The sequence below is a fragment of the Stegostoma tigrinum genome, chromosome X (assembly GCF_030684315.1).
Source record: "Stegostoma tigrinum isolate sSteTig4 chromosome X, sSteTig4.hap1, whole genome shotgun sequence".
Taxonomy (NCBI): domain Eukaryota; kingdom Metazoa; phylum Chordata; class Chondrichthyes; order Orectolobiformes; family Stegostomatidae; genus Stegostoma; species Stegostoma tigrinum.
The window spans coordinates 8,664,307-8,682,259 of NC_081404.1; the positions used below are offsets into that span (position 1 = coordinate 8,664,307).

The 17,953-nt window shown below is 41.3% G+C and overlaps 1 protein-coding gene across 12 annotated transcripts in view; it reads left to right on the forward strand.

The window, feature by feature from the left end:
* LOC125448189 (serine/threonine-protein kinase OSR1-like) overlaps positions 1–17,953 on the forward strand; it is a 170,432-nt gene that overhangs the window by 5 nt on the left and 152,474 nt on the right. For 7 of the 12 annotated variants that reach the window (XR_009443503.1, XM_059643318.1, XM_059643323.1 and 4 more), the window contains exons 1-6: positions 1–57; positions 2,271–2,393; positions 15,994–16,061; positions 16,581–16,633; positions 17,260–17,328; positions 17,832–17,896. The exon at positions 1–57 is cut by the window's left edge and continues 5 nt beyond it. Coding sequence is in view for 11 of the 12 variants with exons in the window: in XM_059643318.1 (XP_059499301.1) it covers positions 7–57; positions 2,271–2,393; positions 15,994–16,061; positions 16,581–16,633; positions 17,260–17,328; positions 17,832–17,896 (429 nt within the window). In the remaining variant the exon portion in view is untranslated. Of the gene's footprint in view, positions 58–2,270; positions 2,394–6,297; positions 6,513–9,662; positions 9,790–15,993; positions 16,062–16,580; positions 16,634–17,259; positions 17,329–17,831; positions 17,897–17,953 lie in introns of those variants that run through there. The other 5 variants (XM_059643319.1, XM_059643321.1, XM_059643324.1 and 2 more) reach the window with 3 other exon arrangements.

Below are 17,953 nucleotides of genomic sequence, written 5' to 3' on the forward strand. Positions count from 1 at the left end.
TATCTGATGGAGAAGTTATTGGGCCAATCGTTAAGTGGAGGGCAAAAGGACACAAAGGTAAAAATTACTCCCTGCAATTATTTACAGTCAAAGTTTCAGAACAAAAGATTCATGATGTTGTGTCTCTCGTTTCTGAAGACTTTGTCTTCAATTTTGGCTGGCTTGGTTCAATGGAACAATACTCGGAGGTAGTGATAGTTGCAATCTGTTTAGAACACATCAGTGAGCAGAGGAGTAAATGAAACACAAATGATACCTTATACACCAAGTTGACACGTAGGTAGATGCTTATGAAGGTCATGAGGTCATTGGAACTAAAGCGAACAGCTGGTGGTTTGAATTGGAAGAATGAAGAATGAAGAAGTACTTGATCCCTTACAAAGAGTGAGGTGTTTTGTTACTGGAGTACAGTACAAATAGACCAAATTGCAAGAGTTCACTAGAGAGATATTGAGACCTAACTGAGTAACAAGTAAGCACTTCAAGCATCACCGAAACAGGAGATTGTTGTACAAACTGTCAGTTTGATAGGTAAAGAAAACAGTACACAGCAGTTGATTTTCCTGTCACATTTAGAATCCAGATCTTATTTAGATGTAAAGTTTCCCTCCCTCTTTTTTTAAGTAAAATGGGGTATTGTTTGAGAATTTATCAATAATAAAATTCCCTAAAGATTGGACCAAGGAACAAGTGCTTTTGGTTTGGAATGAAGAATATTTTGCCGCTCACAGCTCTACATTGTGAGCTGGTCGTAGATGTAGTGGAACTCATTGATCCACAGGCTTTTTAACTCTTTCCGTTGTGCAAGTAGAATTCTTCTATCTTCTTACAGGCTGACAACACAGTCCAAGCTACTGGCATGGTGCCAAAGTCTGCGAGTGAGCCAGGAACTAACAGAAAGGTCTTTATTTTCTCACAGAAGAAGAAAATGTTACCCAGCAGAGACAATGCAAATTTTAATGACAGTTTGCTTATACTGATAGTATAAGGGAATGCTGTTGAGTTCACTGAGTAACACTCTTGCCTGTCAAGACACTGAGTACATATCCTAAACTGCAGAGTGTAATAAGGGAGTGGTGCTTGTAAGAGGTGTTGTCGTTCAAACAAGATGTTAAACCGAGCTCTCACCAGCCTGTGCAGGCAAAAATATAAACAAAGCCCTGTGGTACTATTCAAAGAAGAATCCTCCTGGTCAATATTTATCCCTTGACTACCACTACCAAGATGGCTTAACTGGTCATCAATCTCATTACTGTTTATTAATCTTGCTGTGCGCAAATTTCTGACTGTAATTGTCTACGTAACTATGGTAATTGCACTTCAAAAGGAAGTTGTTTCTCAATGACATACGAAGGCACTATAGACAGTAAAATGTTGGGTATCTAGGGTAGATTGATCTTAGTAGGAGAACAGGTTGGCACAACATCACGGATGGAAGGACCTGTACTGTGCTCTACTGTTCTACGTTCTAGAAATGCACATCTTTCATTACTGTTGGATACATGCATATTTGCTGTGGTACTCCTGCATGTGAGTTTGCATGAGTTTAATGCACCAGCCAGGACCTGTGTACCAAGCTATAGGCTGACACTCCAGTGCTGTACTGAGGGTGTGCTGCACTGTCGGAGGTGCGGTTTTCTGGGTGATATGTTAAACCAAGGCCCTGACTGCCATCTTAGTTCGATGTAAAAGTTCCCATGGCACTATTTCAGAAAGAGCAAGCAAGTTTATCATGGTGTCCAGTCCAATATTTATCTGTCAATAAGCATCACTTAACAAACAGAAAACCTATTTGGATGACATTGCTCTTTGTGGGAACTTGCTGTGCACAAATTGGCCACTGCGTTTCCTACATTACAACAGTGACTACACTTAAAAATATTTCATTAGCTATAAAGCATCTTGAAATGTCTTGTGGTTGTGAAAGGCACTATATAAATGCAAGTCTTCCTTTTTTTAAGTCAACGAGACAGGTGTTTATCAGCTACCCAGCCACGTTTCTTTTCTTGAAGTTCCATTACAAATATTCCATCTTCATTACATCTTCAAGTAAACCAACTGGTTAACCTCTTTACAGTGAAGTTAAGGATGACGAGCTGCTCAATCACAGGACATTATTTAGTTAATTACAATAGAACAGCTGATATGCTGAAGAAGTGTGGAAATTTGACAAGAGGACAATGAAGAGAGAAGATTAGCAGCAAAAAATCTTACCAGAAAACTCAAAATGTTGCCATTTGACCTTTCACCTATGTTGTGGTTGACTGTAGGTGAGACGGGTCCAGGGATCAAGTGGCCATCTGTACAAAACAGAGGATGGAGGTTGGGAATGGAGTGATGATGAATCAGGTGATGCATTTGATGAACGGAAGCCTACAGCCTTTCAGAAAACTGTGAGTGCTTTTTGTTCTTTGTCTCTAGCCAGATATGGGGATGAACAATCATTCCTTTTTAAATAGAACAAAAGCCAGACAAGTCTTTCCTAATAGTTCAGTCAAAACTATATCTAATCAGAACTGAGCTATACAGTCATAGTCAGACATCTGATCCATGATCTGTCCCAAGATCATTGATTTCAGTCTCACAGTAGTGAGGATACTTTAACTGGCTGGCACTTCTGTTCATTATCCTTTGATTACTTTGGAATTGCACCTCTGTAGCTGTCAGTTAAGGAGCAAGTTAAACAGTCATGCCCAAGTCTTGAAATAAGCAGTGATACTTGCTTATGATTGTGTTCCAGATCATGAACTTGCTACCCAAAACACATTGTATATTTCCCTGGATTTTTCTAATATTTTTATATATCTAATATCCTTGGATAAGCATATGGATAATGATGGGATAGTGTAGGGGGAGGGGCTTAGATTAGTTCACAGGTCAGCGCAACATCGAGGGCCAAAGGGCCTGTTCTGCGCTGTATTGTTCTATGTTCTATGTTCTATTATCTTAATTCTGTCAGTAAAACCAGGTTGTCCTTTTATTGCTCCATCACTTCTATAGGTCTGAGTCTCCCTTTAATCTCCTCCTGTTTAGGAAGAATAATCCAAATTTCTCTGATCTCTCCAAATGACTGAAATCCTTTCATCCTGATGCAATCCTAATAAATCTCTTCTCCAAGGCCTTAACATATTCCCTGAGAAATAAAATACTACAATCAAGACTGAACCAGTGTTGTATTTCAAAAACAGTTTCTTCCAAGGTTCATAAATTTACAGCTGAGTCATTGAAAAGCATCTATAAGAATGCTTTACTGTTATCCTGAGTGTAAAATAAAATGTCCAATTAAAATAACTTCTAACTTCATTCATTTTTACTATCTTGCAACATTTTGGAAGCAGCCTTTTGTAATTATTTGTGCATTGATTAAATTCAGCAAGATAGCACTGAACTAGATCAAATAGGAGCCCATGTGACTCTTTACTCAGCTCCTAAAAATAGTTGGGAAACCATCATTAAATTATTTAACCAACTAAAAGCTTCCAAGTGTTTGAAGGGCTTTTGAAATTCATTCTCACTTCAGCCCACTGTAATGGCAGGTTTATTTATAGCAGACAAGATAATATGATAAAAAAACCAAATATAGATGAAAGGGACATTGTAAACAAACCTAAAACAACACAATTAATTGTTCCAACCTGCATTATATTCAGGGCTATGCAGAAGTTAAAAATGTAAATTTATAATAGAAAGGGAAAAGGAAGTGCAAAATGTGACAGTAATGACATTCCTTCTGCAGTGATTGTAAGGAAGTCAGCCAGCTGAACCTCATAGAATATGAGTTCCCTGATTGGATAAAATTAACAGCCCCAACCAGGGAACCCTGGCTGATATAAAAGTGTGAATATCAGAGAATGCCTGACTTAAGTGAAAGTCTGTTCTAATATCAACAGCAATGCACTTATGAATAAAGATTGATTGCTGATGGGATGCTGGCCTCTGAAGTGTTATTTCAGTGGCGATGAGAGTAGGATCTGTGTTGGGGTCTTTGACTAAGTTAAGACACCTGGCGGAGCCTGTGAATTTGGCTTAACCGTTTAATGAGATGCTGAGAGACCATTTGGTATATGGGATTAATTATGTGACTGTGCAAAAATGCCTACTGGCTAAAGCCCAACTGGACTTCAAACAGGTGCTACAACTGGCTTTATCAATGAAAAATGTGGCAAGTGGAGCATATGAGTTACAAGGTCTTTCAATGGAAGTGGACACCCTCTCTGGTTCACCAGTTCGCCAGCTCACCAGCTTGGGTAGCACTGCTTGAGTACAGGCAACTGCATAGCCTCACTCAGGAAATATCCTGATAAGAGTAACTCTAGGTTGGCCCACAACAAAACTGTAAAGCAAGGCAATGTCTCAGCCAAAAGTTACAATTTTCTTCAGGATCCTACCTGGTGAGACTTTGTAATTGTTGTCAACATGCAGAATCAGGACAACAATAGAGCCCTACTTAAATGGAGTAAGTTAACTCATTGACTGGTATCTAGAAGGGTGTCCAAGAGAGCTCATCTCTCGTAGCTTCACCCACATCCGTTTTTGAACAGTTAACTTACTTAACAACGTCCAAATCAGAACCAGTCAAGATAAATGTTTGGTTAAATGGTCATTCGGTTCAAATGGAGGTTGATACCTGCACGTCCAAATCAGTGATCGCAGAACCAGTTTTTACTAAAATTCGCTCTGGACTCCAGCCTTAAATTTGTGCAAGACTTCAGCTTGGCTGAGAACCTAGACTGGCTAACCTTTGCAGATTAAGGGTACAACCTCTGTTCTGGTCTCTTATGAGAAGCAGCTGGCTTGGTTACCAGTGATTGTAGTAGAAGGCTTGGGCCCAAGCTTGATGGGTGCAATTGGTTACAAGAGGTTCACCTACAACAATTTTTATCAGAAAATGGTTGCCTGAGTGAAATCCTAATTAAATACCCAGAAATTTTCCAGGAAGGCCTAGGGACTATCAGATAAGCCAAAGTGACTTTTCATGTTGACCAGGAAGCAATTCTGCAAAGCCCATCCAGTGCCATTTGGCTTATGTGCAAAAGTAGAAGCAGAAGGAATCATCAAACCATCCAATTCATGGAATGGGCAATACTGGTCGCACTGATTTTGAAGCTCAGTGGGTCAGTTTTTGTGAAGACTTAAACAGTAAACCATTTTTTGCAACTGGATAAATACCCAATCCCTTGGATAGAGGATTTATATGCAAATTTGGCAGGAGGTTTGCCTTTCACGAAGCTAGATGTGAGCAACACTTACTTGCAAGATAATAAAATGTGAGGCTGGATGAACACAGCAGGCCAAGCAGCATCTCAGGAGCACAAAAGCTGACGTTTCGGGCCTAGACCCTTGTGCTCCTGAGATGCTGCTTGGCCTGCTGTGTTCCTCCAGCCTCACATTTTATTATCTTGGAATTCTCCAGCATCTGCAGTTCCCATTATCTCTAACACTTACTTGCAGCTGTGTTTAGACCTGGAAGAATGCTACAGTTAACACCCTTAAGGGTTTGTACCAATATACAAGTCTGCCAATTGGAGTATTGTCAGTTTGTTCAATTTTTCAGCAGATGAAGGAGAACATTTTACAAGGTCTACCCCAGCTCACTATCAATCTAGATGACGTCCTGTTAACAGGGAAATCCAATAAAGGAACATTTAGTCCTAGGACATTTTGCTGAGGCAGGCATACGCCTTAGAAAGGAAAAATGTACATTCTAGGCCCGCCCCAACCAAGTGACCTATTTGGGCTACAGGGTGAACATGAACAAGACCAGGTTACACTCGTTGGAAGGTAAAGTGAAGGCTGTCAAAGGTGTCCTGGTCCCCACGTCAGTCCAGGAGCTTAGGTCATTTCTGGGTCTGATTAAACCATTATGGAAAGTTAATACACAATCTGGCATCCATCCTGGCACCATTGCATCAACTCCTATGAAAGGGTCAGCCTTGGAAATAGTCACATTGATGGCCCTAGCTTACGATGAAGTAAAGAAACAATTATCATCTACTAACACACTATGGTCCCAAGAAAGAACTGGTATTAACATGTGATGCCTCCCCATATGGCATCAGGGTGGTATTAGCTCATAGGTAGTCCACCAGAGAGGAACACCCAATAGCCTATGCCAGGCCTTTGGCTAATTCAGAGCATAAACATGCCCAAATAGAAAAAGAAGGATTGGCGGTCATATTTGGAATCAGGAAGTTCCACCAATACCTTTTATGGGCAAAAATCACATACCACAAACCCTCTACTTGGTCTCAAAGCCTCACTAGATACCAAGTTGTCACAGTTCTTATTTGATTATAGGACCACCCTACATGCAACTACAGTGATAGCACCAGCAGAGTTGCTAATGGGTACAAGACTGCACCAGGCTAAGTCTGAGCTTTCTGGACCTGAGTGTGAGGGCGAAATGGCATCGTGAACTCCAATGCCAGACCCAAGACTCTGCCAAGCAAGAAATACAGTTTGATACAGGGAACAAAGTTTGGTTCAAGAATCATGGAAATGGCCACACATGGGTAAGAGGCATGATCGATGCACGATCGGGACCAGTGACTTATAAAGTTTGGCTAGGTGCAACTGTCCTGAATAAGCATGTGGACCATTTAAAAATTGCAAATTTGCAGACTGTGTGGGTGCACAATTTGTCCTGTTCCTTGGAGCCTTCAGAAATACTTCCGTGAACTCCATCAAACATTGTTGAGTCCTCTGAATCAGAGATAGACATGACAGAAGTAGCCACCCGGATACTTCTGCCTCCAGAAGAAGGAATGAAAGTCTACTATAGCATTCCAGGTGCAAGAGGCAAGTTCCCATTTGTTACAAATCTCCTCTGTCGGATTCTGAGTTGGAGGAACCTGACCCAGTGTTAAAATGTTCTAGGAGGCTCTCAAAGGAAGTGGACTACCCTGTGTCCGTGGACTCAGAGGGGGAGGGATGTAGTGATTGTAACAAGATCAGCCAGGTGGACCTCATAGAATATGAATTCCTGATTGGTGCTGTTAATCTGATCCAATCAAGCAGCCCTGGCTGATATAAAAGGATGAATGCCAAGGCTAGTGAGCCCCTGAATGTCTGAATCAGTGAGAGGCAGCGTTATTGTTATAGGGTATGCATTTGTAAATAAAGGGTGATAGATATGAGATGGCAGTCTCTGAACAATTACTTCACTTTCCTACCACCCAAAACCAAACATTTAATTCTGCCATTTTGGCTTTGGTTTTATTCATGCCCAAAGTGTGGCAGTCCCTGACTGGGCCAGCATTAATTGACTGTCTCTAGTCATCCTTGAGAAGGTGGTGCTGAGCTGCCTTCTTGAATGTCTGAGGTCCATTTGACACACGTACACCCAGAATTCTGTTAGGGAGAGAGTTGCAGATTTTGATGCAGTGACACTGGAAGAAAGATGATATATTTCTAAGTCTCAATGGCCAGTGGCTTGGAAGGGAACTTGCAGATGGTGCTCCCATGTATCTGCTGCCCTTGCCCTTCTTGGTGGGAGAGGTTATGGATTTGGAAGGTGCTGTTGAAGAAGTAGATAAATTTCCAGAGCCAGATGAAACATATTCCCAGCTGTTGAGTGAGGCAAGGGAGGAAATAGCAGGGGCATTGGCAATAATTTTCAATTTCTCTCTGGCCATAGGAGAGGTGCTGGAGATCTGAAACCAACATGGTACCATTATGCAAGAAGGGAGCAAGTGATAAAACACAAAGTATAGGCCAGTCTCTCGAACCTCAGTGGTAGGGAAGCAATTCTGAAGGATTAAATTAATCTGCACATGGAGACACAGAGATTAAAAAAGAACAGTCAGCATGACTTTGCTAATAGGACATCAGGTCTGACCAACTAGATTGAATTTTTTGAAGAGGTAACCAGGTGTAGGCTGACGGCAGTGCATTTGATGTAGTCTGCTTAAATTTCAGCGATGCTTTTCATCAGATCCCGCGTGGGAGACTGATAGTGAAGGTTAGAGCCCATGGGGTTCAAAGAAAGTTGGTAAATTGAATCCAGAATTAGCTGAGTGGCAGGAAGCAGAGAGTGATGGTTGAGGATGCGTTTGTGACTGGACATTTGTGTTTATTGGAGTTCCAGAGGGGTCAGTGTTGGGACCTTTGCTGTTTGTGTTATATTTAAATAATTTTAGACTTGAATATTGTACGATCAGTGAGTTCATGGATGATACAAAAATTGATGGTGTGGTAAATAATGAGGAGGATAGACAGCCTGGTCAGATGGGTTGATCATTGGCAAATGGAATTCATTCCTAATAGGTATGAGGTGATTCACTTGGCAGTACAGACAAGGTAAGGGAATACAAGATGAATGGTCGGCCCCGGGAAGCACTGAGGATCAGGGGAACCGTGGTGTGTAGGAACACTAGTTCCCTTAAGGTAGCAGAACTGGTGGATAATGTGGTTAAGAAGGCAAATGGTTTGTTTGCCTTTATTAGCCAAGGCACAGAGTTTTAGGACCAGGGAAGTGATACTGGTACAATATAAAATGTTGATTAAACCACGTCTAAAGTGTTGTATGCCATTCTGGAACCCACATTATAGGAGGATGTGATTGCACTGGAGAAGGTGCAGAGGAGATTTACCAGGGTGGTGTCTATGCTAGAGAGTTTGTTATGAAGAGAGATTGGACAGACTAGAGTTGTATTCTTTAGAGCAGAGGAAACTGAGGGGGAACGTGAATTGAGATGTATACAATTATGAGGGGCATAGGCAGGGTAGAAAGGAAGGAACTTCCTTCTTGGTAGAGGGATCAATGATGAGGGAGCATAGATTTCAAGTAAGGGTCAGTAGGTTTAGAGGGGATGTGAAGAAAGGCTATTCACCCAGAGGTTAGGCAGGAATCTGGAACTCGCTGCCTGTAAGGGTAGGAGAGGCAAAAACCCTCGACATTGAAGAAGTATTAAAGATGCACTTGTGATGCCAAGAGGTACAAGACACTGTGTACATACAAGTGCTGGAAAATGGGATTAGAGTAGCTAAATGCTTGTTTCTGACTGGCACAGATAGAGCTGGCACAGACATGGGCTGCAGGGAGTTTCTCTCTCCTGCAGACTTCTGTGACAGTATGATGCATTGGCAAATGTCTGCAGTGCATCTTGTACTGTGTGTCAGTCATAGAGGCAGTGAATGTATGAGGGTGTGATGCCATTCAAGTGGGCGGCTTTGTCCTGGATGGTGTCAAATGTCTTGAGCGTTGTTGGTGCTGCACCCATCCCGTCAAGTGGGGATTATTCTATTGCGATTCTCACTTGTGCCTTGTAGATGGTGGACAGGATTGGGGATTTTGAAGGTAAGTTACTTCCTGCAGTGCTACTAGCCTCTGATCTGCTGTTGTAGCCATGGTATTTATATGGTCTGTCCAGCTGAGTTTCTGGTCAATGGAAACCCCCAGGATGTTGATAGTGTGGCATTCAATGATGATAATGCCATTGAATGTCAAGTGGCAGTGAGTAGATTGTCTCTTTATTGGGGATGGTCATAGCCTGGCACTTATGTGGCACAAATGTTACTTGCCACTTTTCAGCCCTAGGCTAGATATTGTCCAGGCCTTGTTGCTTTTGAACATGGACTGCTTCAGTATCTGAGGAGTCGCGAATAACGCTGAACATTGTGCAATCATTAGCAAACGTTCCACTTCTGACCTTATGATATAGGGAAGGTCATTGATGAAGCAGCTGAAGATGGTTGGGCCTAGACACTACCCTGAGGGACTGCTGCAGAGATGTCCTGGAGCTGAGATGACTGACCTCCAACAACCACAACCATCTTCCTATGTGCCAGGTATGACTCCAACCAGCGGAGAATTTCCCCCAATTCCCATTGATTCCAGTTTCTTGAAAGCTCTTTGATGCAAAATTCAGTCATATGACCCCTTTATATTGAGGGCTGTCACTCTCACTTCATCTTTGAAATTCAGCTCTTTTGTCCAATGAGTTATTTAATTGTCCACCACATTTCATGACTGGATATGGCAGAACTGCAGAGCATAGATCTGATCTGTTGGCTCAGGGATCACTTAGTTCTGTCTATCACTTGCTGCTGATGCTATATAGCATGCAAGTAGTCCTGTTTGGTGGCTTCACCAGGTTGACACCTGATTTCTAGATATGCCTGGTGCTGATCCTGCCATGCCCTCCTGCACTCTCCATTGAACCAGGGTTGATCCCTTGGCTTGATGGTAATGGTTGATTGAGGGTATACTGGGTCATGAGGTTACAGATTGTGTTGGAGTATAATTCTGCTGCTGCTGGTGGCCCATTGCATCTCATGGATGCCCATCCTTGAGTTGCCAGATCTGCTCAATGTTTGTCCCATTCAGCACAGTGATAGTGCTACACAATGGAGGTTATTCTCAACATGAAGGTGGGACTCATCTCCACAAGGCTGCACAGTGGTCTCTCTATCTGATACTATCGTGGACAGACGCAGCTGCAGCCCGACAGATTGACGAGAATGAGGTGAAGTATGTTTTTCCCCTCTTGTTGGTACCCTCACCACCTGCTGAATTGAGTAATAGTTATGCTATTGAATATTAAGGGTGGACAGTTGAATTCACATGTTGGAGATGGTCATTGTCTGCCACTTGTGTGGTGTGAATGTTACTTGCCAGCTGTAAGCCCAAGCCTAAATACTGTCCAGACCTTCTTACACTTGGACATGGTTGCTTTAGTATCTGAGGAGTCGTGAATGGTGCTGAACGTTGTGCGATCATTAGCTCTGTTTAATCACTTCTTTTGGTATAATGGTCATTATAATTCAGCGCATTTTGACTGCCTCTCAACATCAGTCAACTTAATTCCTAGCTGTATACGCTGAAGTTATTTTCACTGTTTAAGAAGGCAAGGAGAACAAACCTGTTACTTTGATGTCAGTGATAGGGAAAATGCTAGAACCTGTGATAACAGAGATGATAACTGGGCATCTGCAAAAGAATGGTATGAAAGGAAAATCATATTTGACGAATTTGTGGGAGGTTTTAAGGGTTTTACTTCAAGAATACGTAAGGGTGAACCAGTGGATGTGGTGTAATTGTATTTATTGTTTTGATAAAGTCCCACACAGGGCGTTAGTAAAAACAAATGGAGCACCTGGATTAGCAAAAATATACTAGTATGGGTTGAGAATTGATCAACAGACAAAATAGGGAGAGTCGGGATAAATGGATCATTCTTAGTATGGCAGGCTACTGGTGGGGTACAGTGGAAGTCAGAACTAGGTTCTCAGCTGGTCACCATTTATAAAATAACTTGGCCATTAGAATCAATTGTAATATTTCCACATTTGTTGATAATATTAAACAGATGGGAAGGTAGGTTGTGAGGAGACTGCATGGAGGCTTCAAGAAGACTTAGACAGGCTACATAAATGGGCAAGAGCATGCAGATGGAATAAAATTATCCACTTTCATAGGAAAAAAAAACAGATTCAAAATATTTCTTAAATGGTGAGAAGTTAGGGAGGGTGATGATGAGAAATTTCGTCACACGGGGACTGATGAGCTTGTGGAATTCTCTGCCATAGAAAGTGGTTAAGGCCAAAACATTGCATGTTTTCAAGAAGGGTGTGGATACTGGGGCTAAAGGGATCAGGATATGGGGGAGAAAGCAAGAACAGGGTACTCAGTTGGATGATCAGCCATGATTATATTGAATTGTGGCGCAGACTTGAAGGACTGATTAATCTTCTCCTGTTCCTATTTTCTATGTTTCTATGAATTTCTTCTATGATTTCAGAGGGTGGTGACTCTTTGGGGTTGACTACCCTAAAGGATAGTGCAAACCCAATAAATGAGCATCTTCGAGACAGAAATCAATATATTTCTGGATGTTCATAACATAAGTGATATGGAGATAGTATAAGTGGCATTTAAGTGGATGATTGGCCTGATCTAATTGAATAGTGGTGCAGCCTCGACGAACTATTCCTGTTCCTGTTCCTAAATATTACCACAGCCCCTATCCTCTATAGCAGTTGATAATCAACCCGTTGTTGCCAACGAACTCAATCAAATGATTCCCATTGCCAGATTCACTTGGATTTCACCTTGAGGTCCTAATATTAGAAATCCATTTGGAAACAGCTTGTTATTAATTCATCACTGCATTTGTACCTGTGTTGAATGGAGTTACGATTAGTCACAAACTTTAATTTTCTGCTCAAGCTTCACCTAAAGAATATTTTGAAAGATTTTACTGACTGCATGTATTTTAAAAACTTAATTATTATTCATATTTTCTCCCTAGAATTGTTAGTTTGTTCATGTTAAAATTAAAACAGCAATGCGGTCCCATGCATTTGAGGTAGCACTGCAGAAACCAATATATTTACATTAAAAGCTATTTAAACAGTTCCTGAAAGGAACAGAACCATTCCTGGTAATTGTTAAATGGTGTTGTTGTTTCAAATAAAATATTAATTATTTGATTGAATTTCTTTATGGTTAATAGCCCTGTTGGTAACATTTTGCTATAGCTCAGTTTAAGACCACGTTATGTACTTATAAATCTCAAATTGGTTTTGGTTTAAACATACCCATTATGTATTTATATGTCTAGCTACAATGAACACTTCTGTGGGAGAGATGGTTTGACCAGCAAAATGTCTAAGTGTTGATCAGTAAGAAGTTACCTAAGAATCTCTTCTGTCAGCTGCACTAGTATGTCTGTACCCCCAGCTGTTGTACTTCAAAAGTCAAAACATATTGGTGAAGAGACAATTTTTACTCTGGATCAAGATTACTCAATGCTAAAAATAAATTGCGAGAAACCAAACGAAATCATTTCTGTTGGAATCTGCTGTTAGATGGAATCAAATAAAAATAGGATTAATAGTTTAATGCTGACATCTGACTCTACCAGTCTTGTAGCTGTGGTTCACTTGAATTTCCACATTTGTTGACTGGAAGCTATGCTTTGGCTTTCCTTTCATGTTGAGTGAGGTTTGGGTGATGGGAGGGTTTAAACCCTGTATTGGATGAGTGGGTCTTTCATTCAGTTGCATCATGATCTCAATAACATTCAGATGGACCACTTTGAAAGAACTACAGTTTGTCACATTGCCAGGAAGAGGGACAAGGGCTGGTAGAACATTGAAACCTGGGGTTTAACTGTATTATCTTCTCACCCAGGTTTACCTCTGGAAATTACTAGGAAATTTTGCTAAAATCAGCAATGTTATACATTACATACCGTCAACTTCCACAAAGATTATACAACTTTCTGATTTCAGCAAAGAGAAGATCATTGCATCTCATTCAAAAGACATCCATTTGGCACCCTGATGCCTCATCCTCAACAGTCCAGACAGGTCCCAGGTCTATATGGTCAGCTGGACTATATAACGAATTTGAACACTTCTGTCAAGGGCGGGAAGGTTAGTCATGGGGTTGTTGTGACCACTGCTTGGAAGCCTGATGTTATTTGAGAACTGAATTGGGACTAGGAGGTGATACTCTTCACTGCTGGATTTAGAGATTCAAGAAATGAAGGATGTATGAGAGAAATTTGTGGGGCTGAATTGATAACCATCTTCCAAAATTCTATAGATTTTGGAATGATTCCTGCAGTTAGGAACCTCAAATTTTATTCCCACCATTTAAAAAAAGGGACAAAGGAAAAGAAACAGGGAACTACAGACCTATTAGCTTTCAATCAGAAGTAGGGAAAATGCTAGAATCTATCGTAAAGGATGTGATAAATGGATACTTGGAGAAAAATAAACTTGTTGGGCATAATCATTTGATTTGATACATTTGGAGTTTTTTGAGGATGCCACTGACAAAATTGATAAAGGGGACTTAATAGATGTAGTATATTTGGATTTTCAGAAGGCTTTTGATCAGACGCCCCCCCCGCCCCCGCCACAGGAGGTTAGTTAGTAAAATTGAAGCAAATGACACAGGAGATAATGTACTGACATGGATTAATGTTTGGTTAAGAAACAGAAAGCAGAGAGTAGGAGTGAGTGAGTTACTCTTGCACTGGCACACTGACTGGTGGGGCATCGCAAGGATCTGTTCTTGGGCCCCAGCAGTTCACATTATATCTCAATGATGTGGACTTGGGGATCTGATGTAATGTTTGCAAATTTGCAGGTGACACAAAGCCAAGCAGGAATGTGTGTTATGAAGCAGATTTTACAGGCTTAGTGATTTAACAAAAATATGTCAAACGGAATATAATGTGGAAAAAATAAGGTTATCCAGACTGTAGGAGAAACAGATGTGTAGACTATTTCGTAAATGGTAAGAGGTTAGCAAGTGTAGATGTGCAAAGAGACCTGGGTGTCCTTGTTGATAAGTCACTGAAGGTTACACGCAGGTATAGCAAGATATTAGCAAGGTTAATTGAATGTTGGTCTTAATTGCAAGAGGATTTCATTACGCAAGTGGTGAAGTCTTGCTTTAATTGTACTGGAACTTGGTTAGACTTCACCTGGTGAACTGTGCAATTCTGGTCTCTTTATCTCATGAAATATGATTGCCGTAGAGGGAGTGCAACAAAGATTTACCAGGCTTGTCCCAGGATGGATGGACCGATCTGTGAAGGGAGATTAGGCAAACTGGGCCTATATTCACTAGAGTTTTGAAAAATTAGAAGTGATCTCATTGAAACCTACAAAATACATAAAGGGGTGGACAGGGTACATGCAGGTAAGATGTTTTGCCTGGTTGGGGAGTCTAGAACCAGGGGCACTATTTAAAAATAAGGTGGGTGGCATTTAAGACTGAGATGAGGACCCATTCTACAGCTAAGAGTTATGAATCTTTGGAATTCTCAACCTGAGAAGGCTGTGGAAGCTCAGCCTTTGAGTATGTTTAAAGTACAGGTTGATAAATTTTGATTACCAGTGGCAAGAAGGGTATGGAGAGAGTGTGGGAAAAAGGCATTGAAATATTTGATCAGCCATGATCATATTAAATGGAGCAGCAGGCTTGATGGCTTAAATGACCTACTTCTGTTGGTATGTCAGTTGCCTGCCAACATTGACTTTCAAGGCCCATGCATGTGCAATGAGCACAAGGGCAGGAAATTAAAGGATGACTCCAGAAAAGGTGTAAGCATTTTGCAATCAGAAAGGAGATAAAGATCCTGCTATTAAACATAGATGCACTTCCCAGCAATGACTCCAGATTTATTTCAGATGCACTTCCCAGCAGCCAGAGGCAAACAGAACAAACATATGTCTGTCAAATCTCTCACTAATACTAACTGAAAAGTACAAATAAGACCTAACAATTTGTTGTGATAACAATGGTGAAAACCCAGAGCCTTCCATATCTTAGGGCAATCCTGCTGACATGAGATCAGTTGTCGTCTCTCGTAAGACCCTAATGTATAAAAACTGAAAGAACTGCAGATGCAGGAACAAAAACAAAATTGCTGAAAAAAGTTCAGCAGGTCTGGCAGCATCTGTGAAGGCAAAATCAGAGTTAATGTTTCGGGTCTGGTGATTCTTCCTTGGAGGAAGCGTTCTGAGGAAGGGTCACTGGACCTGAAACATTAACTCTGTTTTTTCCTTCACAGATACTGTCAGACCTGCTGAGCTTTTCCAGCAACTTTGTTTTTGTTCCACATTTTATACTGTGTTGTTATTATCAACAATAAGCTTGTCCCCCTGGAGAGATGCTACAATATAACTGGGGATATATAGATAAATCTGACTGTGAGGACCTGTTGTGTGAACCTATGGATTAGTGATAATAAATGGACGACATCTTTCCAGGATGTAGTTGACTGCGGTGCTTTCAGAGATTTTGTTACAGAACCCAGGCTGTTTTCAACTGTCTTTTTTTGGGATTCGCAATATTGCTGAAAGATAAGTGCCCTTACATGGTGAGCCAAATCGGACAACGTCACAATCTTTTTTCCAAATGTGTCTTTTCTGACTTATAAAAGCTAGCAGCGTAGCCCTGTCCAAAGTGTAAGATTTGACAAAGACATTTAATATTATTCTAACTCACTTTAACATTTATGCTTTTGACAGGAACAATCAGAAAGTCCATCTCATCTAAGTAATGAGGATAGTTCTGTCCACCTAGTCCTGCGACTACGGTAAGGAGGATTCAGCCTCAACTAAATCTTGTGGAAAGTTATTTGCACACACTGACCCTGACCATCATTTGAATCAAATAAGCTGTGCTGGTAATAGATGATCTGCTGACTGTTCCGCTCAGATCAGTACAAATATCATACATGCTTAGCCAAAGCCTCTTTGCCAAGATGTCCACCAGAGCAGCTAATCAAGGTATCCTGAAAAGGAACTGCTGATTTTAGTTACTGGGAGAGAGGCTGGAATGACAGTCACTGCCAGGGAGAGAGATTGGTGACTGTGAAGGGCTAGACCACCCAGTCCTCTCAGAGGTGGTAGTGGGGAAACGTTCATCAAGGTTGGGCAGCACTGATGGGAAATGGGGAAAAGGAGATTGACTGGGGGAGGGGCAGATTTTCTTCACTCAGAGTTTTTAAACTTGGAAGGAACTCCTCCATTAATAAAAAATAATTTTAGAACTGGAAAAGTTAATCAAGGTGCGGGTCACAGTTTCTGTATTCACTATTTTAATGTTTACACAGGAATTTACGAAGGGAGTTGAATGATATCAGATTTGAATTCACTCCAGGAAGGGGTAAGTTTGGATGATATCTATTAAATTATGATCTATCAGAGTGTTAGACTTCCAAGACATTGATGTTTTAGTGGTTGTTTGTAAAATGGCAGAGACCAAACCCAAGTCAAAAAACCAGTAGAGGGTGTCCTGCATCATAATAAGCATGGACAAGGAGAGTACATTCTTTGACTGTTAAGTTTAAGGTCAGACTGTGTTGCCCTGATCATTATTAATGATTACGGGCAACACAGTGGCTCAGTGGTTAACACTGCTGCCTCACAGCACCAGGGACCTGGATTCAATTGCACCCTCGGGTGACTGACTGTGTGGAGTTTGCACATTCTCCCCATGCCTGTATGGGTTTCCTCCAGGTGCTCCAGTTTCCTCCTACAGTCCAAAGATGTGTAGGTTAAGTGGATTGGGTATGCTAAGTTGTCCCATAGTGTTCAGGGATGTGCAGGCTAGGTGGGTTAGCCGTGAGAAGTGCAGAGTTACAGAGGTAGGGTTGGATAGTGGGTCTGAGTGGGATGCTCTTTGGAGGGTCAGTACAGACTTGATGGGCTGAATGGCCTCTTTCCGCACTGTAGGGATTCTATGATTATGCTAATTCCACACAAAACTGATTTTAAATATCTTACCCTTAGACTCTGCAGTTGGTGTTTCTCAGGAGCTCGTCTCTGCTGGTTTAGTAGACGAGTTTGACATGATGGTTGGTAAGTTGCAACTCCGTCATGTTCAACTTTACAATGAATTCAAAGGCAGACAATAGTTGAGACAGTACTAAGTATTCTGAGCTGCTGGGTTGGGATGAGGCAGAAGCCCATCGAGCTCTCACGAGCAATGAAATTTAGCATTGCTTTAATGTGTCCCAGATGCAGGGGTTGGGGAACATGAAAACATGCAGAATTCTCGCTCCTAATTGCAGTCCAGTGACTTTTCCGTTTAACCCCTGCATCAGTGTTGATTTGACAGTCATGATCATCATAGCCAAATAGCCTCGTGATACTCAATTGAGGTTCACTAGTGGAATCTTGCAAGCTGCAGGCCCTAGTGAAGGCTGACTGCAAACATTCAGTATCTTTCAAGAGAAATGTGGGTGGAGAAAATCCCCTCCAATGAGTTACCTTCAAGGCTCTGTCCCACCACTGCTGGCTGATGCAATGTGTTATTACCTATCCTGACAACCTTCATAATCTTTTTTCTGTTGTTTCATCAGTAGCCAACAACCTGCAGAGACTAATAGATGATCCTCATTCAAACAGGAGCCTCACATTCAGACTGGTAAGGGAATCCAACATGCTTTCTACAAACTTTTCAGATGTTCAAATATTTAAAGAA